Genomic DNA, 24,291 nt, shown 5'->3' with positions numbered 1-24,291 from the left:
CGTCATCTTCAACTCCACACTGTCCTTTTCTCCTCACATCTCTGACGTCTCTAAGAAGTCAAACTACCAACTGCACATCCTCAGAGGTATTCTTCCCTCCCTCTCCTTCCCCCAGAAGCTCACTGTCTCTAGAGCTCTGGTTGTCTCCGGCTGGACAACTGCAACAGCCTCTTTCTAAATCTGCCTGCTTCTACTCTCCGCCCTCTGCAACTTATCCAGAACAGGACTGCAAGACTTGTCCTTAGACTCAAGCCCTGGTATCCTATCTCTCCAGCCCTCAAATCTCTTCATTGGCTCCCAGTGGTTACAAGAATTAAATTCAAGACCCTGTGCATTGTCCACAAGGCTTTCTGGGGCCTGGCTCCACAATACCTTCAGCTCTCCCTCCTTAAATACCTTCCTACTCGAGCTCTTTGCGCCTCCACCTCCAACTCCCTCAGGGTCAGTCGCTTCTCCAAGCAATGAGTTGGGGGTATATCTCTTTCCTCGGCTGGGGCCTCCCTCTGGAACAGCCTCCCTGCCTCTCTGAATCTTGAGGAGAACCATCTTCGATTCCGGAAGCACCTCAAGACCTTCCTCTTTCCTTCTGCCGTCACTCTACATCTCCCCTGCTGATCTGTCTGCTTCAACAGCGGGCACCTGGTTACCCTCTGATTTTCGAGCCCAGGTCCCTGCCCACCCAGCCACACACCCGCACTGCCTCCTGGCTACCCCTGCACTTGGGTTGTACCTGTAACCTTATAGTGCCCTTACCTGCACTTATTAGACACCCCTTGTCTGCGCTTTAACCAACTGCTGGCTGCACTACATGTTGTTTTATTTATCCTGTGTTTAGCACTTTCCCTTCCTCCTCTCCCCCTTGCACTTTCCCCCTTCCCTCTCCCCTGCACTTGCGCGTTCTCAATGTCACTGGGCCTAGTAAGATGGTTGTTTTTTCCCCCCCTCGTTCCCCTCCCTTGCCTCGTCGCGTTCTGAAACACTTGTGTTGTGTATGAGCGCGATACAAATAAAATATCATATCATATGACAGGGGACTGGGTTGATCCGGCCACTTCCCAATGTAAATCCCATAGTGTGGATAGAGCAGGATTCCTTGGGCTTGTGCACGTCTCAAAGACAGGGTCATTCCTTGATCCTTAAAGATCTAGTTTTGCCTAAAAAGATTATCCAGGATTACATGTCCCAATATGCCCCAGGAAGGTAACTCTAACAATAGAGGAGATGATCGTGATAAATGTTTTCTAAACTCTAATTTTGGAATAGCATTACAAGATCAGAATGCAGGGAATGGGTTTTATGAATCTACATTTAACTGCATCCCTGTCATAGATTTGAATGCTGAAGGAAAGACTAACCACAGGAGTTTGTGGGGCATCAAATGCAGACACAAAGAAAGTAATCTGCAAATACACCAGTAAACCCTTGTACCATCAGATCATGCAGAAGATCGCTGTCCGGCAGGTGAAACAGCAAAACCTGATTACTGCTAGAACATCAAATACTGCAGGACACAGAACACAACAAAGCCCTGTCCACATTCCATTGCAGATACAAAATGGGGTGAAATCCCCGGGCCGGGTGAGGTCCATACAACCCTATTCGGGGTGAAAGTCAGATGACCCCAGCTGAGGTGAGATACCATAAAACCAAGATCGGGTGAAGAAACCCCAAGGCGGTATGAGAGACAATGAGCCCCTAGGCAGGGTGAAAGCCAAACAAGCCCACAAAGAGGTAAGAGATACCATACCTCACGGCAGGGCGAAGGTGTCTGGACCCCAAGACAGGGTGGAAGAAACAAAACAAAACCCCTAAAAGGGGTGAAAGAAGCCCCAACGTGGGTAGAAAGACATATGACCCCCAAGGTCACTTGAGAGAAACCCTACTCCTGGGCTGAGTGATCATGACTTGATTGCCAGAGTCAAAGATGGTCATACAAGGAGACAAAGACTAAAAAGACTTTCTTATTTGAACTTTGAACTGTACATCCTGGACCTGCAAACATCCATAGAAACATTTGGATGGAGGTCAGAAGCCAGCCCCCATTTCAGACATTCAGAAGGAAACCCTTTAGAGACATGTTCTGGTCAATCTTGTTAGTCCTTTTTATGTCGGTAGGTTTGGAACTTAGGTAAGATTTGTGACGGAACACTGTGTTACGTTTGTAAGACTGACAAGCACCATTTATCCTTTCTTTTCATTAGATTGAGCCAAAATTCACATTTGCGATCGGGAAAGAATAGGTACTCTTCTCTGTATTTAATAAATCATAATTTTGGCTCCTGAATATAACAGAAGCTCTGAAAATTCATTCAGTGTCTTGGACCCGGAAGAAGCAGACCTAGTTACTGATGCTTCATTGGTGCAAGGGGGTCTTACAAAGGAAGACTGGCAGAAGTACTGCTTGGTGGAAGACAATAAAAGCCTAGCCAGGCATGAAGGCAAGGTGAAGCGCTGCTAAGCCCTAGAGGAGGGAGGCTAACTCAAAGGGCATACACATAGGAGTCCTTTGGGGAGTTGGCGAGCCAGAGCCAAAGTCTTTCCACCAACAACCCATGGGGAAGGGCTAGAGAATATTGGCTGTCTGAAAAGGACTCTGAGGGTTGGGGTGGTTATCCATTCCATTTTGAGAAAGTCTAAGTCTGGAAGGGACCTGTTGTGAATCCTGAAGGAAACCGAGGTCCAGGAAGGACCAGTTGTGAAAACCGAGAATAGTCAAGATCCATAAGGGACCAAACTGTGAATCCTGAGAGAAAACGTGGTCCAGGAGAGGCCAACTATGAATCCTTGTGGAGCTGACAAGAAGAAATCTAATGCCTGAATCATTAAAGCTGGTATCAGAGACATAGCTTCTAAAAGCAGGGAAGAATGGAAGACTGAAACAAGTCTGTATGTGAGTGACCTGAAGAAGAGCCTTCTCAGAAGATTCTGTGAAGACTATGGTTTTGATATTTAGAGATGGACCTGTGAAGAATGTGTTAAACTCTTGGCCAATCCTTGAGGCACTTTCTTTATAGAGTAGAGGATCCTGGAGGCTGAAGACTGGTGAAGAATACAGAATTGGGACTTTTTGTTGGTCACCTCATTTGGACATTGTTTTCTGCAATAGAGTGCCTGAGGGAAGAGCCACAGACTTCTAAAACTAGGCTTTGAAACTTTGTTTGATGGATATACTGGCATGGAACACCTGGAAGAGCACTCACTTTGTTTTGATCCATACTGACCTCTGTCGTTTATCTCCCTTATTTTATTATTACATATCACTAGTCCCTTTCATGGGGTTGTCTAACACCCAAACCTGACCAATTGGATACACAAATGTGAGGTATATCATTGACTTGAGTTTCCCACAGACCTGCGACTTAACTCTTTCAAATGTAAGGTTTATTAGTACCCAGCGAGGGACAATCGGATTGTAACATACAATCTAATTGGCCCTCACCAGGGATTTACCCGACCGGGAATCCCTCTCCCAACTTTCCTTTCTGTCCCCGACAGGGGGTGTGGCAGCCACTCAATCAATGAGGAGGCTTGGAACAGGGTAATCCCCACTTTGAGACACCACACGGCTGGAGGCTGCCATCTTCCCCCTGCCGGGGATCGAAGTAAGTGTTAATCCAAACAATCTCCTCCCCGCCCTCCCATCCAAACTTATCTTCTTTTTCATCCATTTCGGGAGCAGAAGCGCTGGGAACACTTGTCCCCAGCACTTCTGCTCCCGATAGACGACAGGCCATCATGGAAAGGAAAAAGGGACTACACATAATTCCTGCTTCCTTTCCATGGCGGCCATTTCGTTTGTTTACATTTTCTCTTTTTTTGAATGGCCACCATGGAAAGGGAGAAGGCACTACTTGCAGTCCCTTCTTCCTGTCCATGGCGGCCATTTTGTATGTTTACATTTTTCCATTCAATTTGAATGACTGCCACTTTGTTTTCCCTTCCCTACGGCCATTTTGTTGTCGGTGCGTTTTGCAACAGAACATAAATGCTCTTAGTACCCCAGTCTTGCGGGCCGGGGTACTAATGGCAATAAGCCCCTCGATGCGGGGGCATTACTGAGTCAGGTAAAGCCCCAGGGCCTTTGTTAAGCTTTGCTCAGGCCTGTAACTATCGGCCCCGGGGCTTTAACTGACTCGGTAATGCCCCCACAGCTTGGGGCATATTGCTTTATTAAGGAGCCAGATACCTAATATAAAACATTATTAGGACTTGATGTACCAATTTGGTCAGCCGACACGTGTTTCGACCCTGGGGTCTTTCTCAAGGCATGTGTGAATTTCTGTGAGCCCTCATTGGGGTCCTGGTTCAGTTGTTGAAGGCTGTCCTTGTGGCAGTCTTGGCTCCTGTTGGGCCCTGGAGTCCGAGGTTGAGCGTCCTGGGTGCTCTGTCGCGCGACAGAGCACTGTGGGGAGCCCGAGAGCCCCAAATGGGAAAGCAGATTTAGGCAGAAACACTGCAGCATTTAGCATTTCCCATTTGGGGCTCTCAGGGCCCCCCGTGGGGAGCCCGAGAGCCCCAAATGGGAAGTCAGATTTAGGCAGAAACACTGCAGCATTTAGCATTTCCCATTTGGGGCTCTCGGCCCCCCCGTGGGTAGCCCGAGAGCCCCAAATGGGAAATCAGCTGTAGGCAGAAACACCGCGGCATGTAAACACAACCGCGTTGTGTTTCTGCCTGCATTGGCTTTCACTTTGGGTCTCCGGTGCTCCCCTGGGGGAGCACCGGGGACCCAAAGTGATAGCCACAGCAGGCAGAAACACAACGCGGTTGTGTTTGAAAACGCTGCGGTTTTTCTTTCCGAGTTTCTCAGGCTCCTCCAGCCCGGAAAACTTAGAAAAAAAACGCAGCTAGTGCTTATTTTAAAAAATAAATAAATAGCACTTACCGAGATTCAGCTGCAGCTTTCCTGCTCTGGTCTCCGGTCCCCGTCCTCCGCGTACAGCACCAATGAAGGAAAAGCCACCCAGCGGTAGCTTTTGTTTACTACAGCTGGCTGGCTTTTCCTTCATTAGTGCCGCAAAAGCAAAAGCCAGCACAGGCGGGCATCCATTTCACAAAATGGATGCACCCATGTGCTTGCTTTTGCGAATTTTGAGCTTGAATAGCTCAACATTTTACATAGGAAGTTTTTTTTAAAAAAGTGCTAGTATTTTTTTTTATGTTGCCTATCTATTTTTTAAATAAATTTTTTAGCTGGACTACCCCTTTAGGTCATTTTTGAAGAGGATACTGGATCATAAAGATCTAAACCGCAAAGACTTAATGTGAATTTCAATAAGGGAGCACTAAGTCACAGGTATGTTCCACCAGAAACCTTAAGAAATCTAGCATGTTACAGAGAATTTTTTTTGCAAAAGCAGTAATAATGACTCCTGTTTGACACTAGTTTTCTAAAGACCTGCATTCATTTTGTAAATGTTGTACCTGTTGTCTAAACGGTTTGAAATGTACACATCGTGAAGTTACGATTGCCCATGTGTGGTGTAGAATAAATTAGGTACGAATATAATTGAAATACAAAAACAAGAGAGTCCAAAATGTTTGAAGAGTGTTTTCTTCTGCGTAAGGCCATATTAGGAAAGTCTTTAAGTTTGGTTATTTCCCGATTTACTGGTCATTTTCACCGGACAGTATTATGCAGCTGCACGTCAACTCCTTCATGGTGTCAGTGATGCCTCTTGTGCCAAAGTGATATCCTCAGTACATATACATAGACACATGAGCCCGCTGATCTCAGTTTCTTTGTACCTCACTGGCAGATGCTGGGTTCTTTATTCTGGCTGTCAGACCTCAAGCCCTTCAAAGACTCTGGTAGAAAGATGTCAGTTTCTGAACTGCGTAACGGTTGTTGTAAGCGGTGCTTGCAGAGGATTGCGGCTTCTGTTAATTGATGCATCCCACGGCTATTCGTAAACGAGTGCCCAAAGTTAATCTTGCTCTCAGCACTCCAATAAATGCCCAATCGCATCTTTCAGCTTTAGAGCGCCAACTTTCATCCAAGCAGTGCAAAAAACAAAAGATGAAGACATAACAACACTCTAGGTCCAGGAGTGAGTTGTCTTCTCTTACCCACTATTTGTCACCTTGGAAGCAGCAACTTTAGTCTAGGTCTGCTTGGTCTAGTTCTGAGGAGGAATCTGGCCCATCACTTGCAAAGGTGAGTGACAGATTAGGTTCTCCATCTTGCTTTCTTTCAGTTTACTGAGCAGCCACTCTCGATATATTAAGCATCCAACCCCCCTTACTGTGTTGTGTATTGAACCCACAGCTTCGTTGTGAGACAGCGCTGGCTATGAACACACTTGTCACTGCACACCCAAGACCTCTGCCCCGAGTTTGGTGCCAGGAAAGATGGTGCATACTTTTCGGCTCCAGCCTCTTACACAGTCTCCTTGGCACAATGGTACTTTTATCAGAGTGCTGTCTATACCTTTACCGCCGGTCCACCATTTGCCTCTGATATCAGAGGTCCTGCTTAGCATCACAGGTTATTGTTGCACCTCCATCACTTGGGTTCAGTCTCCCTCAAGAATTTAGCCGGGGAGGTTGAGGCCCCTTTGATCTAGCTCCCATGGATTTAGTGGAAGAGCTCAAAGATGCGAGTGGCTTGAATCGCTCCCCAGTCCTGGAGGCTGATATGGTGTGGTGTCTGGCTTGTTGAGGATGTTTTGTGCTTTTGAAGTGTAGTGGCAAAAGCCTACCTCTGCGAGTGTGGTTTACAAGGCGTTACCCAGGAAACATTTGGCCACAGCCAACCCTGCATTGTGGACCTTGCACCCTACCCCAGAAGGTACGAGGTGCAGGAATCTACTGCATGGGCTTGGGTAATAGCTCACCCTTCCATCCATCCTGATAGGGAGCCAGAATAAATTAATGCTTGGGGGCACAAAGGTTTTGTTCCTGGCAGTTGAGCACTGATATGCCAACCCGACTTGTACGTTGGCCATCCGCAATCACATATTGTGGGATGTTTCTAGTGAGGCGATGAAGCACATCCACTGGATAAACACAAGCAGAAAGTTGTGCTGTCGAAAGGGATGGCCGAACAGATGCTGAAAATGTGATGGGACTCAGCATATTGTATGGTGTGGTCATGTGTTCAGGGGCTTTAATTAGGTGACGCTCCTTGTCGAGAACGTCAGGGTTAACTCATGATGTCCAGGCAAAACTTGTGGACATGCTTTGACAGTGTCAAACTCTTCAGCAGTAAAGCCGACAACTGCTTGGGAAATTGTAGAGCCTCTAGGGCTCTACAATTCTTAGGATATCTTTTGCCTCCTGTGGCATGGATCACTATCCGCATTTCCTCAGAGAGGCAGAAATCCAGATCAGAGACATCAGTAAAGGCAGTTGTGAAAAATCAGAGGCTGTTTCACAACCTAGTCCCTGGGGATCCCGTACTCAGGTGGTCAGGGAACGGCCACCGCTTTTGGATCCCGACCCTGGGGGTGGACAAGCAAGGGAGGATCACATGGGTAGGGGGTCCTCGGGGAGTGGGGAAGAAGCACCTGATGGTGAGACATGGTATCCCCCATTTCCTGCTGCCCATCTAAGCCCTGTCCCTACCTATTTTATGGGAAACTACAGCTACCATAATTCCTCCCCTCTTCACACTGAGAACACTACTGAGCCGAGGAAGGAGGCCAGGAAGATTACCTCTAGTGGCTTGCAATGGCTCTGTCCCTTTAATGAGGTCAGGCAGAGTCAGGCACATAATCCTAACTACACACACCTGCCACTTTTTAACACTCCCTGTCAGGATAAAAGGTGGCACGGACAGGCACACTCTAAGCGAGGCTGGGTACAAGAAGCAGCAGCTCTTCTGGGGCTGATGCGAACAAGGATATCGAAGTTGGAAGGCCAAGGGGCTGATCAGGACTTGCAGAGAATGAGGGTTAGCCATGTGAGAATTCCATACTTTCGGAATCCGTAATCGTTCCAAGACTGAAAGCGATTAAGAAGATAGGATATACCTTCAAAGTGCTTCAAGCCGGCCCGCTCCCTCCCGGGTGATCAATGAAGCCAGGGAGGAGCAGAGGAGGTATTGTTAACAGCCTTGACTGCTACATGAAAGGCGCTGGAGAAAGAAACCCAATTAACATGACCACTGAGTTATCCAAGGCAAAAAAGGCCTGGTTTGTGTTAAAGGCAAATGAAACTGTAACAAGAGTTGAAGGTTGCGCGTGTGCTGATAAACACGTAATGGAAAAGACAATTGCTGAACTGTGATGAGAGTATACAAAGTAGCAGAATGGTCCTCTGAGGCAGAGTTGCACATTCAAAAGTCTGTAAAATGTTTGAAGTTGTGATAAAGCGCAAAGCAAAGGTGAGACAGTAACTGCGATCCTGAATGAAAGTTGATTGAGTGGAAAACCAAAGTATATGAACTTTAAATACGCCAAGAGGGCAAAGTATGAACTTTAAGCACGCCAAGAGGGCAAAGTGAACAAATGATCATTCCAAGGAACTACAAGTACCATGAAGCATTGGTGTTCAGAGTTGATGAAGATTGTCAAATTATTTAAAGAGAGGTCAAAGTGGTCATGAAGAGTTTTACGTAAAATCCTTGCAGTTTGTAAAAGTGAAGTAAGATAAAAGTTGTATGAAACGAAACTTGGGGAAGGGAACGCCACAAAGATAATAGAGGGTTTAAGCCCGGCGGAGGGAGACCGATGTGAGAAGTGAACTTACAAATGTTTAAAAAAGAAAGACAGGTTGGAGCCCGGTAGAGGCAAGCCTGTGGTGAACTATGGTAAAGTAAACATCAAGTGTGAAAAGAAAGTCTGGCGCGAGTCTGGTGGAGGGAAGCCTGTGTTGAATTGTGGTAAAGTACAAGTTAGGAGTTGAACTATGCATTTGTGGCAAGGCGGACGAAGCCTCAATAACTTGTTGAACTGTCAAAAGCTTGAAGCCCACACCTGAACTGTTGAATTGTACAAGTAAGCCAAAGTGTGCCAAATTCATAGAACTGTGCCAATTACCTATCCTATTAAGAAACTCTCAAGACCCACCCTGTGCTTCTGAACGTGGGCAAAGGAGTTATTACCAAAGCCATTCTGTCTTTTTGGAGACACTATTTTCCCTTTTTATATCTCCTTTACACATTTATCATTTGAGAAGGAGGGCAAGGTTAGGTTTTTTAGTATAGGCCTTTTTATTTTGACTAGACTGACTTGGACCTGTTTATTTGTTTAATGGTTGAGATTATTCCCATTTTATAGAGTTAGGGCCAGTTCGGAATCCTCCCAACCTTACCAAATACAAAATAAAGGTTTTTGAAATTTGCATCTATTTTATCTGTGTCTATTGTTGATACCATGCCTTCCTTACACAGTATTTCATCCCTCCAGATGTAGAAGAGCCAACAGAGCTAGTGGGCATCCCTGGTACAAAAGCCCTTCAAATGGGTCTTGGGGGCAGGATAAGGTTGACCAACAAGGAGAAGGAAGAGATCACCCCAGGTCATTGGGTCCTTCAGGTCATCTCGCTGGGTTTTCTACTCCAGTGTGTGCCATGACCTAACCCTCTTTTGTCCAGTGCCCCTACTAAAAACCCTCCACCCCCTTCAAGTTTCTGATAAGTTTGTATTTTTTGATGCAGCAACTCTACTGTGTCTCCCCATGTTACCCAGTCCTAGACATTAAGGAACTGAGGTCAAAGGGCTCAGCTAGCTCCGCATTTGTAATGGCATAGCTGGTGCAGTGCTGCATGATGGTACATAGTGGCTAAGAAAAACATTTCTGAACCAGTCTGCGCCTGGTTGGCATTATAAAAAGATGAGTATTTTTTGTAGGTTATACTGTATCTAAGTTACATGTTCTCTGCTACCTGTAATTGTCTTTTGATATTTATTGTTCAAGTTCAATGCAGTACTGTAGTCTCCCAAAGCCGTACGATGTCCTTTCATCTCTGGATTTTTCAAAGCCTGCCACTTAAACGTGCACTAATGTTCATCATATTTTTTAGGGTGGTGGGAAAGGGCAGATAGGTGTTTGGAGGGATAGGGAATAGGTAAAATAGGTGGCAGAGGTGGAGTTTGGGGGGACCTCCCCTACCCCCAAAAATGTTTTAAACAATTTAGATGAACATTTCCACGTTGAAATGCCAGGCTTTGAAAATTCTGGTGATGAAATGACATGGGACCCCCCAAAGCAATCCTAAAAAATGCAAACGCATCCACTTCAAAGATCTGAAATATCCCTGTGCCGATGTTTCCTGACTGACCCTTAGAGTGGTGACATGGATGCCCCGGGTCTCCACCTTCTGTATGATGCAAGGTCCTGGGACGATGTGGGGAGGATCCCCTTGTCACCTTCCAACAGGAAGGCCACGGGGCAGATGCTTGTCCCACTGGCATTATAACGCCACATGGCCCTTTAAGAGACAAAGAGGCAAATATTAGAGGTTAAAGGGAGCCAGTGGTCCCTGCAGCACCGCAGTAACCTTCTTCACCTTAACATAACGAAGAGCAAGTCTCCCCAAGTAGCAGAGCGGCTAGTCATTTTGAACCAGTAATCCCTTCTTACCAGAAAAACTGCTGCCAAAGTGAGACCAGTCTTGCAGAGCTAGCTTGGAGCGCAGCCATAGACATGCATATCTTTAGTGGTAGAAATCAATATGATAGACCTAGACCGGTATCTTACAGCCGCAGTCAAGAGGACGTGCAGCCCCCATGTTTCTTCATTAAAGATATCCTGCAGTAGCAGTGTGGAACACACACCTGCAAGCATGTCTTGGGAGCCTGGGCCTGTGGGAGATTAAAGGGGTGTATATAAATATCTCCCCAACAGTATGTAGTGATGTGAGAGTTCAGAAAAAGGGACGGTGCGGATTTGGTGAAGGCTGGAAAGGAGTGGAGACTGAAGAAGTAGAAGAGGCTGGGATAAGGAAGGAGGCTAGTTCATTGGGGAGCATAGAAGGTGAAGGAAAGTATAAGAGCTGTGCAGGAGGAGATGCTGAAGGTAGAAGCATGGGGGGGTTGTAGGAGCTATTGAGCAGAGGAGTAAACTAGAGCATATTTTGAGTAGGATGAGGAGAATACACGAGTGAAAGAGGAGGAGGAGGAGGAGAGAATAAGAGAAGGGTGGGTGAAACACACCGTGATTTGTCGTGGTGTGTGTGTGTGTGTGTTTGTGTGGGAGGGGGGGGGGGAGTACGGGCATGTGGCAAGGCATCGAGGAACTGCTTGAGGAGTCGGATCCCTGAGGAAGAGGTGCCCATAAGCCCTCTAAACATACTTCATATCTGAGAAGTGGTGTGAACCACATGGAATTTTTTGGGGGATCTTTATTAGAACTGGTTGACAAGCCAAAACATTGACCACAGCCAACCGCGGAGGAGACAACACAAGTATTTAATTGACACCAGGGAGTGAACGGGAGATATTTCTCCTTTTGAGAGACAGTGCTAAGTGATAACACTTCATACACCTGGGTAGAGGCATTTTTAATCCTAAAACATCACGTTATTCAATTGAGGTTTAGCTGCTCGTGTGGATTAATAGTCAGCAGGGTGCTGCGCTGTATTATGAACAATCTGCCTTTTTACCGTGCATGTAGCTGTATTCTTTCGTTTTATTTGCTTATGGGTCTTACTCTTTCCCTTTTTTGAATTTCACAGGGACATCTTCACATAGCCCAGGTACCACAGGGCGAGCAAGTGCAGATCACGCAGGACAGCGAGGTGAGTCTTTCCCCTCCCATAAATGAACATCTATTTTGTTTTTCGTACTTTGACGTCCTTTCTCTCAAAGTTGGGTCTTTATGTTTGACCAAATTCTACCTTAAAACCAATTTAAATGTAATGCTGGTTTATAGACAAAAACCCACGATTGATGACCGGGTTTATGTCAGTCTCCTGTACTTTTTCAGGCAGCGGAAATTACAGTTGGGTTTTCCTTTTTGTCCTTCAGAGCATCTTTTATTTATTCTTTTTCTTAATGAAATTCTTAAAACATCTTTTGATATTTAAGTAATTTGAGCACTGAACGTTAATGAGTGTCCTGTGGCATTCCACCTTCCAATGTAATTATCTCTGAAATAAAATATTTCTGCAGATCATCTGTTTGTGTGGGAACAGTAGACAATTGGATGCATTCCATTCGTCACAGGCCCTCCTCTAATATTTTAAGCATCTATTCCCAGTTTCAAAACATATTTCTAAAAATGCAGATAAAATCAGCAAATATTGTCCATTTGTTAAAGATGGCCTCTAAAATATCTTTTAATCTTTCACTGATCAGTGCCATTCCTTCGCCACCGCGGTCAGTGCCTGGAAACCACCTCAGTAGAGAATGTTGGTTTCATAATTTCTATATACATTTTCAAATTGGGAATTATGACTAATGCGTGCGATATACAATTCTAAATAAAATTTGAGGATCGCCCAGTACAATATGCATTCGCCATCTATTAATAGGCTTGAAGTATGTTGATTGTCATGCCATTTATTTGGCATTACATAAGAATTCAAAGTATTGTGGATATATTTTGAGTGACACATTTTAAATATTTTGAATTGACATTCAGGACTTAAGACACACTAGTTTACTTTTTGCTGTCTGGAGTCAGAGCATTACTTTAACTGCATAGCTTCATGGGCTCCCAATAAAAGGGTCCATAATAAATGGTATTGCGTATCCTGCCCTCTCCTACTTTCCATCCTGAGGAGACGGCTGTAATGCTGGGGGATTGGTTTTCCAGATTTGTCTTGTCTGTCTTTTTGTGGGAGGTAGCGATTGCTTAATGGCTGTGCAAGAACGTGTAAAAGCACTTCCTTGAAGTGTTGTTCAAGGTTACTAGACCATCACAGGAAACAATCTTTGGGTTGTGCTTAGGCAAGGGTAGCCATCTTGACTCCTTCTCACATTGTATGTAGTGTTATTATGTCCATTACCTGATTCCATGTGTTACATGCGTTTGTAATGTGATAATGCTATGCTAAGCTATCAAACTGGAATATATAACTCAGTTGTGTGTGCCATGAGTTTTTATGGTATGATTTTATATTCATAAAGATGTTTATATTGCACACACACTTGCCAAAAAATCCTCTTGTGCTAAGGTGCGAGGGATATGTTGTAAGGGATAATAAGGGAAAAGGTCTCATGAGAAGGGTCTACATATAGATTTTCACATCCTTGCAAAAAAGGTACGTGGTTGTTGATGCATCTCATTTAGATGTTAAAGCATGGAGCTGTGACAGAGAAGACCACACTGTCACTTCTACAAAGCTAATCCATTGGACTTTGCTGTTACGAGAATTATGCTGTTAGGATAGTGCTCGGATAGCTAACAAAAGGAGCAAATTGTGTGGTGTCTTGTTGGCCAGGCAGAACACCTTCAACTGTACTACTACTCTTGATGGCCTCATAGAAGACTATTGATGACAAATGTGGCACTTGTGTTCTGGAGTACATGCAGCCAAGAAAACTGTTGGGATACGTAAGCAAACCAGGTTACCATAACACCAAAACAAAAGTGATGAACTGACTCATTGCATCAGGTGAGAGATAATGAGATACCTTCTCAAGTGTGATCTTTAGACAAACGACTACATGGATCTAATAACTTGGAAGCCTTTTTTTTATTCAAGTGATTGCTGAGCTCTGAATTATTGATGCAAGGAGTGGACATACGTCTCAGATTTCTGTAATTTATATTATTATTAGTATTAGGGATTTATTGAGCGCGGCTCTAGTTTCGGGAAGCAGTGGAGAGCTTTATGAGTTATAGTGCAGGTACTTGGCGAGGGAAGCAGATCTCAAAGAATCAATGCAAAGGAGGATGAAGCTAACAGCAGGGAAGGGATAGTGCAGGCAGTCATACAGCAAGGGATCTCCAAGGAACCAGGGAGGAAACCAGGAGAGCCCCACAAGTTAGGTGGGGACAAAAGGGGTTGTGGACCTAGGTGTTAAGGAGGAGTCCTTCTTTGAAGAGGCGGTCTTGGAGGGCGCGTGTACAGTTTGGTGAGGGTCGGGAATATGTTGTTAAATTTGCAGATTCCTTTGAGTAGTGCTGCAGCATATAGGACACATCTCGGAGGTGCTGGGGTGGTTCGGGACGGGGGGGCGGTTACTTCCATGAGGGCATTGCCACCAGCCAGGTCGGAAAGGACCAATGCTTGGACAGCAGATCAGAAGTTGTTTGTTGGGATGGAAGGGCTTGATTTTCAGCAGGCGGGGAAGGTTGGTGCCAAGCCGTTTGTGTCGTCCTTGCTATGTGCTTCTTGAAGGAGAGCTATCTGTTGATGTGCAACCCAAGGGACTTGGCTGCAAGTGGGAAGCTGGGGCCTGAAGCCCTCAAGGTTCATAACGGAGAGCCAGGTCTGGATATCGGGAGGTTTGGTGGTGGTGTTTTACAGTGAACATGTGCAGCCAAACAGCTAGGAACCTGATCTAAAAAGGAGAAAAAATCGCGCTAAACAACTTACAAATACCAATAAATAGTGTCATATTAATTAATGCAGTATTTGATGATTAAAAAATGTGTTATTTTAAATGTGCAAATAGGCAGAAAAAAATAGCAGTTTTCGAGGACTATATATGTATGTATGTTAAGAGATTGCCATAAAAACGTTTAACTATGGCATTGGCATTCATTAAAGTAAAATGATAATGTGAAAACAGCCATTTGCACCTTACAATTCTTTTTTTAATGTATAAAATACTCACAAGTGGAAACAATGAGAAGGAAATCATTAGGTCGACCTTAAACACACATAATGGAAATGTAGAGCTTAGTGGTTATCAACTTTAAAATCTCTATATTTTGACGTGTCGACCTTTGAATTCCATAATACAACCTGCTCCCTTCTGGTCTCCTTCTCATGCTCCTTCTTTTCTCTTTCCTTCCTGTTCTTACCAATTTTCTGCTTCACCCCTTTCTCTATGTGAATCAACCTCCCTTCTTCCCTAGCTACTTTATCTCGTCCAGTCTTTTCAATTTCCTCCTGTCCTTCCTATTCTGTTCAAGCCTCCAAAGCTGCTTCTCACTCCTCTCTCCTGCCATCTCCTCTTCTCTTTGGCCGCACTCCAACTCCCACGCCATTGTCGGGGCTAGGGCAGGTTATATAATGGGGTGGCCCCTCCCCTGCTAAACTATGCTTAGAGGTGCTAAAGATTTTTTTCCTTGACCCCATTGGTGCATTTGATGTAGCGCGAGAGGCACAAAAACTGACACCCCTCTCGCCTATTTTTCTGATAGGCTGAATGACCCTTCTTGAGGTCTGGTCATTGTCTTTTTCTTGTTTTTTCTTTTTTTTGTTGGCATGTCCGCAACTCATGGAATTCTGAATGGTGTCTGGCATCAGGCCACTCAGACGAGGAGGCCGAACCTTCTCCTGTATATGGTGTTTGAGACTGCTTCTCTTTAGGAACTCACTTTTCCAAACAGCGCATTTCTCCAATGTAGGAGCAGTAGTCCTTTTCCTTTATCCACCTTGTTTTAACAGAGATTTACTGGCACTTAACCATGAAATACTATGTATTATTAAGTTTGTCACCATGTGACAAGATCCCACTGCGACTCTGGAAAGAGAGGTGAGGTCTGTTGCACCCAGACTATACCACCTACTATACCACCTATGGGGCCAATTCTATGTAGCGGATGGTGATGCCTGGCCCCACTAAGCCCTTCAGATGCCTGTCCCGAATCACAGGCAGGAAACTTTGTCACAGATATACCAATGTTACTTGTGTCTCAACCTTAGTTCTTCATCTCTTCACTAATTCCTTTCTTCTAATTGTTCTCTTCTGTGCCCCACATCATCCTTTGTCGGGTTAATGTTTGAGCTTGGCCTGTGATGGATTTACCCCACCCCCAAGACGAAAAGTATATGAGAGCTTTTGAGAGGGTTTTTCTTCTTTTCTTTATATCCTGAAAAATGCTTAGTTTCCCTGAGACTTAGCAGACAAATGTAGATTATTCATTACGGTCTGGACTCTTAGAGGTTTGATATTTACCTTGTATGCTTTTCGAGGTTTGGTAGTCTCTGAGAGGCTTGGCACTAACCACTATACATATTTTCATGATTGAAATTCTTTCAGATCCTTAACATCGACCTCTGTTCTCCTGGACACTCTGAGCGGCTTGGCATCCTTTGTACACCTTTGCTAGAATCCACGGTATGATTTACAAATACTTCACTGATCCTTTTGGTTTGTCCAGTTAGGGCTAATAGGTTCTCTTGGCTTCTTTGTTTGGTCACAATATAACAAGATCTTCAAGTATTTATGGGCCTCTTTGTCAGGATTCACAAAAGTTGGTGAGAGGCTTCTCCAGCATGGGGTCTGGCATGGATTCACATGCTCATGAATATTCCCCGTCGTCAGGCTGGGAATTCTCGGTAAAGAAAAATCAGTATCAGTTTCGTTTCTGATCTGTCTTTCGTAGTAGTAACCAATCACTGATCTCTGCGTCATACTGACCACAGCCAATGACTGCCATCTCCCTAAGCCCCGCCTCTGGCAGCCATCTTCAGATTTTTACCGCACGTTCAAGTGTTGGGATCCTCGTGCTATTGCTCTCGAGCTTTAGTGCTTTTTTCGCGCTTTTTCTTAGGAAAATGTTCTCTTTTTCGGTCAAAAGAGCCTCAAGCTCCACCGTTTCTTTATCCGATCAATGGGGACCCGTGTCGGATTCTTCTAGGCCCCTAAGGGTGAAGATTTCGTCGAGCCACGCTTTTGGAGGACTCCAGAAGTTTCTCAGGCCCATCTCGATCATGGCCCAGGAGAAGGGAAGCTCGACGCCCGGAAAGCTGTTAGGGGCTGCCCTGGATGCCAGCTTCAGAATGTCTTTAAGGAGGACGAACACTCCCTTTGCCTCTACTGCCTGCATGAGGACAAGACGCACGTGGAGAAGGACTGTGCGTTTTGCGGCAATATGTCGGAGCGGACCATGAAGGACCGCCATCTGCGTCTCGCCAACTGGCTGGAAGGGAAGAGCCCGTCAGGCGAGAAGAAGAAGAAGTCCGAGCGGTCTTCTAAGACCTCTGAGGGCGCCCCGGCGACGGGGGTCCAACAGAAGGCCAAGCACCGCGAGTCCGCTGGCACCGGGAGCGCCGAACGGTCGGGCTCTACGGGCGCCAGGCAGGGCGCATCCTCCCCGGCGCCATCAACCACGAGCCAATGCTCTGGCTCGGGTAAGAGGAAGGCCGAACACCCGGCGAAGCTCCTGGAGAGACCCCGGTCGAGCTCGAAGGCCCCATTGGAGGAGGAGCGAGGCGGTGACCCTCCCCCCCAAGGAGAAGGCGGTGAGCGCACCTAAGGTGGTGAAAGCCTTGATCCACCCGGCCAAGGCCTCTATCGAGACAGTCGCGGCGGCCCTGGCTCAGCCTGTGGAGGCTACACCAGTGGTGGCGACCTCGGGGCCCAGAGTCTCCCTGCCACCGCGGAGGAAGTCCTCTTTCATGCCCATCGACAGGACCCCCGTGAAACCTCCGACGGAGAAGAAAAAGGGGGGGCAGGAGGTCGTAGTGGATTCGGCCTCAACCTCTGAGGAGGAGCTGATCGAAGTCTTAAGCCACGGCGTTGGCGTGGAAGAAGACCAGCCCGTCGGGAGGGACCCCGACGTAGGAGACGACGAGAGCGTCGAGGGTGCCGACGGGGCCCCTGACCGCTCATCGGAATCTCCTCAACCAGTGCCGCAAGACAACTTGGCGGCCATTTTGTTGGCTATACAGTCCTTATGCTCGGAGAGAAGGACAAGATTGCCGTTACCACCAACGGAGGAACCGCTCCCGACGGGGGACCCGGAGCCAGGCCCTTCTGGGAGCCCTCCTCCTAAGAGAAGAAGGATTCATCCTCCACCTCCTTTTCAACCATCGCGCCCTGCTCAGCCCTCCTCCCCGTCCACGTCCCGTGGGGATGATACGGGTATAGACGACGAGGTTTACGACGAGGATCTCCCGTCGTCACCTCCTCCCCGGGCTTCCCCGCCAGACGAGATTGGATCGTTTCATGCCATGATCGCCAGGGCATCCAAGCTTTTTCAGCTCTGCCCGGAAGAGAAGAAGAAGGAAGGTTTCCTTTATCAACGGCACGAGACCAAGAGGAAGACGGTCCTCGCTGTACCTCTACTGGACGATATCTGGGATGAGGGTCTCGCCCTCCTCAAGAACCCATCCACAACGCCTGCGAGAAGGGATCGGTACGAGAAGAAGTACCGGGTCCCGGACGCGGCCCCCTTGTGCCTTCGGGCACAGCCAACCCCGGACTCGGTCGTCTCCACGGCGGCCAAGAAGAAAGCGGGGGGGGGGGCCTCGGCCTCTACGTCAACCTCCCCGCCGGACGGCGGGGGAAAGAAATTGGACACGATGGGACACAGAGTCATCTCATCGGCAGCGACGACGATTAAAGCTGCCAACGTCTTGGCTATCGTAGCCCGCTACGACAGGGAGTTGTGGTACAAAATCGCCCCCCTGCTGGACTTCTTACCAGACGACAAGAGGGCAGAGGCCCTAGAGATCTTGCAGGAAGGAGAAGTGGCGTCGGACCACACCATTACGATGGCGACGGACATCGCTGACACTGGATTTCGCCAGTTGGGCAACGGCGTGTGCATTAGACGGCGTGGATGGCTCAAGGCAACTGACTTCCGTCAGGACGTGCAGACCAGAGTCTTGGACATGCCGTTCGACGGGAGCAACCTGTTTGGGAAAACAGTGGACGATTCCCTACAAGCCATCAAGATGGACACGGAGACGGACCGGGCTCTTGTTGTTCTCCAGCAATGACGGCCGCCGTTTCGGAGCGGCGGAGGCAAGCAGGGTGCCTCCAAAGGTTCTGGCGGTGGATTTTCCACCTATCGTCAAGCGGCCCGTTCGTCGTCACAGGAAGCCTACAGGGGACGAGGCAAGTCGGGCGGACCCCGCCGTCGTCGCCAAGGAGGACAAGGCGGCAAAGCCTTGTCGAAGCAGGACTGAACCGGCCGTGGGGTCGGGCCCCCACCGAAGCACCCCGGTGGGAGGCCGGCTGGCGAGCTTCATCAGTGCGTGGGAGTCCATCTCCACCGACCGTTGGGTGCTGGACGCCCTGGCCCAGGGTCACGCGCTCGAGTTTCTAAAGAAGTGCCCGCGCGTCCCCCCCCGTGGCCAGGAAGGAACATCACGTCCCTCAATTTCTCTTGGAGGTAAAGGCGATGCTCAAGAAAGGCGCCATCGAGCTCGTCCCAAAGAGGCTTCGGGGCTCCGGAGTTTACTCAAGATACTTCCTCGTGAAGAAGAAGACGGGAGGATGGCGTCCCATCCTGGACCTACGACGACTGAACAAATTCATCAAGGCACAGAAGTTCCGGATGGTCACCCTCCAGCACGTCCTGGGTCAACTGGAGGGGGATGATTTCCTGTCGTCGTTGGATTTGGAGGATGCCTACTTCCATATCCCCATCCTAAAGGGACACCGAAAGTTTCTCAGATTCTTGGTCCAAGGGCGTCACTACCAGTTCAGAGCCCTTCCCTTCGGATTGAGGTTGGCACCCAGGGTGTTCACCAAGTGCCTTGCACCGGTGGCGGCGCGGCTGCGCCTGGAGGGGATCCACGTCTACCCCTACCTGGACGACTGGCTCATCGAGCAAAGACAAAGGAGCTTGCCGCAGAGCACACGGCGAGGGCCGTCCAACTACTCATGGACCTGGGATTCTCCATAAACTACGCCAAGTCCCACCTGGTGCCCGCGCAAGACGCACTGTTTCTGGGAGCGAAGCTCGACACAGTGGCGCTTCTGGCCTCTCCGTCGGAGGAAAGGACGAAGGCCATCTTGGACAAGGTGCAGCGGATGCTGGTTGCGGACGCGGCCAGGGTGAGGTCCGTCAAGTCCCTCCTCGGAATGATGTCTTCTTGCATTTATCTCATCCGCCTGTGCAGGCTTCGGATGCGCCCGTTACAGGAGTTCCTGGACGCTCGCTGGATCCAGACGACGGGCAGCTTCGAGGACAGGATCACACTTGACGAGAGCTTCCGACGAGCGATCCGGTGGTGGGGCACCCGCGCGCATATGACGGCGGGCATGGACTTCCAGACCCCGGGCCACCAGAAGACAGTGACCACGGATGCCTCCCTGGAAGGTTGGGGAGCGCAGATCGAAAATCTGCACGCGAGGGGCCTTTGGCTGCCGACGGAGTAGTCCCTCCATATCAACGTCCTGGAACTCCGTGCAGTGTTTTGGGCCCTCAGGTCCTTTCTTCCGTCCCTCAAGGGCAAGGTGGTGAGGATCTTCACCGACAACACCACCACCATGTTCTACATCAGGAAGCAGGGCGGTACCAGATCCCCAGCCCTGTCCAAGGAGGCGCAGGATCTGTGGCATTGGGCCGTCGCCCAAGGGATGTTTCTGGTGCCGTTTCATCTGGCAGGAATAAAAAACACCATCGCCGACTCGCTCAGCAGAGAGCTGCGCTAGTGCCACGAGTGGGAACTACGACAGGATCTGGTGGACCGCCTCTTCCGACGATGGGGCACACCCCAGATCGATCTGTTCGCGACGGCGACGAACTCCAAGTGCCGGAGGTTCGCCAGCAGGTTTCTCCAGCCGAGCAGCATGGGCGATGCTTTCTCGTTCCCCTGGGAGGGCCTGTTCCTATATGTGTTCCCTCCATTGCCGCTGCTGATCCGGCTCATCAACCAACTCAAGAGGTCACGGTGCAGGATGATCCTCATCGCACCTGCGTGGCCGAGGCAGATATGGTTCCCGGACCTTCTGGACTTGTCAGCGTCCCCATCAATCAAGCTGCCAGTGGACGCGGATCTTCTCTCCAGGGAAGGAAGCGCCATCCTCCATCACGACCCAAAGTCTCTGAACTTGCAGGTCTGGCTCCTGCAGCGTTAGAGTTTGGAGGTTACGACATACCGGCCGACTGCAGAAAGATTCTTGCAAAGGCCAGGGCGTCCTCAACTCTTAAATGCTACGGACACAAATGGAAGAGCTTCTCTGTCTGGTGCCAGGCACAGAAGATTAACCCTCTACGGATTACGGCTCCTCAAGTACTGCCGTACCTGCTGACGCTGGCCAACGCTGGACTGGCGCACGCTTCCATCAAGATTCATCTTGCTGCGATCTCCCGATACACCAGAACCACAGCACTGACGTCTTTGTGGTCTCATCGTCTGGTGAAAGAATTCATGAAGGGACTGTTCAGATCGTTCCCGCCGGTGAAGGCCCCGGCCCCGGCGTGGGAGCTCAACGTGGTGCTGACCAAGCTCATGGGATCTCCGTTCGAGCCTTTGCACTCAGCTCCGTTGAAGTTCTTGTCGTGGAAAACAGCGTTTCTTGTGGCCATCACCTCCGCACGACGGGTGAGAGAGATTCAGGCCCTTTCCTGCAAGCCCCCGTACTTGACTTTTCACGACACGAGGGTAGTGCTCAGGACGCACCCATCCTTCATGCCCAAGGTGCCGTCGGACTTCCACCTCAACAAACCCTTGGTGTTGCCTGTTTTCTTCCCGTCGCCTTTGTCGCCGGCTGAAAGGACTTTGCACTCGCTGGATGTGGCTAGAGCGCTCAAGTTCTACGTGGACCGCACAAAGAGTTTTCGGAAGACGTGACAACTTTTTGTGAACTTTGGACCTGTCAATCAGGGGAAGGCTCTCTCGAAGGCTTCCATTTCCAGATGTCTCTCCGGCTGTATCATGCACTGTCATCGGTTGGCAAACCGACCGCTGCCTGGCTGTCCGAGAGCCCATTCCACTAGAGCGATCGCAGCTACCACGACGTTCCTATCTGGTGTGCCCTTGCTGGACATCTGCAGGACTGCTACGTGGAGGTCGACGCACACCTTCACGAAATTCTACTGCGTTGATCGGGATTCCAGGGAGGAGTCCAGGGTCGGCCAAGCAGTGCTGCGCAACCTGTTCGCCTAAGGTGAGCCTGGTGAGGAGGTAAGAATAGCTTAATCTTGAGTTTTCGATGTAATGCTTAATGTTGAGCCTTTGCCACCTCCCGTGGTTGTGCATGTGTGTACTGCTATGTATTCTTTTATTCATCAGCATGTGAATCCATGCCAGACCCCATGCTGGAGAAGGAACAAGTTACTTACCTGTAACTGTTGTTCTCCAGCATGGGTCTGGCATGGATTCACATGTGAACCCTCCCGCCTACCCCTCTGCGGCTCTTCACTTGGTCATACTGCCACTTCACGTGCTACCAAATCTGAAGATGGCTGCCAGAGGCGGGGCTTAGGGAGATGGCAGTCATTGGCTGTGGTCAGTATGACGCAGAGATCAGTGATTGGTTACTACTACGAAAGACAGATCAGAAAAGAAACTGATACTGATTTTTCTTTACTGAGGATTCCCAGCCTGATGACAGGGAATATTCATGAGCATGTGAATCCATGCCAGACCCATGCTGGAGAACAACAGTTACAGGTAAGTAACTTGTTCCTTTCCTGGCCTCCTGGCAATTTGGTTTAGGATACACAAATGTTTGCCCTTATTGCTTATTGCTTAATTGCAATACAACTGTTTCAGCGAGGTTTCCCGGATAGCTTTGCTTTGTCAGGATTCACAACCATTTTACTGAGACTTCCCTGACCTCCATGTTCTGTTGCAGCACATCACTTCTTATAAGAGTTCATTCTGCAGGTCCAAGATCGTTGTAGTCTCTGTAGTTGTATGGATCCTTCTTTATATTTCCCTTCCTGCTTTGGGATTGGTACGATGTTTCTCTCCACTTTCCTTATATACTAATTTCTTTCAGTGTTTTCAGCCTCTCCCCCATGGTTCTCAATGGTTCCTCTTCCATCACATCTGTGCTGCTGTGCTGGTGACATTAGTGGGTTTTCAGTCTCCTGCCACGTCATTATGAGCAATTCATTGCATCATCTTACTTAAGGTGATTCACAGGATGCTGTAGAGAGCCTTTGACTAACTTCTTTTTTATTATTACCAGAAATAAGCATTTTGGAAGGTAGGATAAATCCCATATAGACCTAAAGCTCTTAATCCTCTCTCTTTGGCCAAATAGATCCTCAAATTCAAATGTCCTACTTGTACACATATCCTGATTTAATATTAACAATTACCCAGGTCCTGGAACTTCACACCCATTTGAAGTGATCTGAAAAGCAATGAAGGAGCAAGCTAAGATCTTTTTTTTTCCGAGTGCAATATTTATTCACATGTTAAGGCAGTGCGACGTATTAGTCTTTGAGTATAATCCCTGCAGAGAAAGCACTTGTTGTGCCAAACACCTGAACTCTCAACCCTAACCTCTAATGATCAAAATAGTTTCATAGCCAATCATTTGTAGTGATATTGTTGAGAAATGTTTGCCTTATGGGGTATGAACTGTTCCTACAAATAGACGATACAGGCACATTTCTATCTATTTAAATGTTTGAATATAAAATAAAGCCAATTCCCCAAACTATGTGAAGTTCAATAAAATGTGTGTGTTCAAAACATGTGGCCTGTAGAAGATTTGCAAATTAATTACATCACATCCTGTAGCTCGGAGTAAAAACTACTATTTAGTGACCATGGTTTATTTATTTTCATGTATATGGCGTTTTTTTAATCTAAATTGATTCATAGTATAAGAATGGTACAGTAATGAAGGGAAAGGTTCACATTGTACACAATTACTGAAGAAGGCATTGTGACATGGTTAGAGGGCATTTAGAAATAGAGCAAGTGTTCCTTCAGATGTTTCCTAAATAATGCAAAAGATGTAAATTGTTGTATTCCAGCCACAAGAGCATTCTGAAGTTTGGTAGCTAATAGACGTAAAAAGGCTAACCTGAATGCACAAAGGGGGGAATGAGGGAAGAACATGCAGCTAAGAGATGCAGATAAAAGATTGCCAGCAAGGTTAATAGAAACATAATCTATTAGATACGCAAGGAAGAAACAAGAGAGCACAAATATTTAAACATAGTGCAAAGAACATGAAGCTGGAAATAGAGACTAGGAGCCAATACAGCCTGCTGATGCATGGAGAAATGTGAGTAGAGTATCCAAAACAAATAGCATACAAAAATCAGCATGGAAGACGGATTAAAAGTGCAAAAGTGCATAATTAGAAAACATAATATCAAGTGGACAACAATAGTTTAAACCAGACAAAACTAAAGTCTGAAGAAGAAATCTAGTGACTGGGAAAGACTTCTATAGTGCTAAAAATGAGCAACAGAGAATAAATTAATAAAAAGACACACAACTACAAAGCAGAAAAATCTAAGTTTTAATCAGAGGCTGAGACAAAAGTTGAATGAGAAAAGTACATGCAGGTGGAAGAAGTGGGAATAAGGGTTAGGCAATAAGTGATGGTCCCCTTGGTAAAACTCAGCAGCGTCTAGT

The 24,291-nt window shown here is 47.5% G+C and overlaps 1 protein-coding gene across 2 annotated transcripts in view; it reads left to right on the top strand.

Annotated features, from left to right (window-relative positions):
* The window catches only part of BANP (BTG3 associated nuclear protein), a 1,679,897-nt gene that overhangs the window by 1,065,643 nt on the left and 589,963 nt on the right, over window positions 1–24,291 (top strand). For both annotated transcript variants that reach the window (XM_069636126.1, XM_069636133.1), the window contains one exon: window positions 11,620–11,682. In XM_069636126.1, coding sequence (XP_069492227.1) covers window positions 11,620–11,682 — 63 coding nt within the window. The remainder of the gene's footprint in view (window positions 1–11,619; window positions 11,683–24,291) is intronic.

Source organism: Ambystoma mexicanum, chromosome 1q (assembly GCF_040938575.1).
Source record: "Ambystoma mexicanum isolate Mex_15411 chromosome 1q, UKY_AmexF1_1, whole genome shotgun sequence".
Lineage (NCBI taxonomy): Eukaryota > Metazoa > Chordata > Amphibia > Caudata > Ambystomatidae > Ambystoma > Ambystoma mexicanum.
The sequence above is the reverse complement of the archived record's forward strand: the minus strand, read 5'-3'. Positions and strand labels throughout refer to the sequence as shown.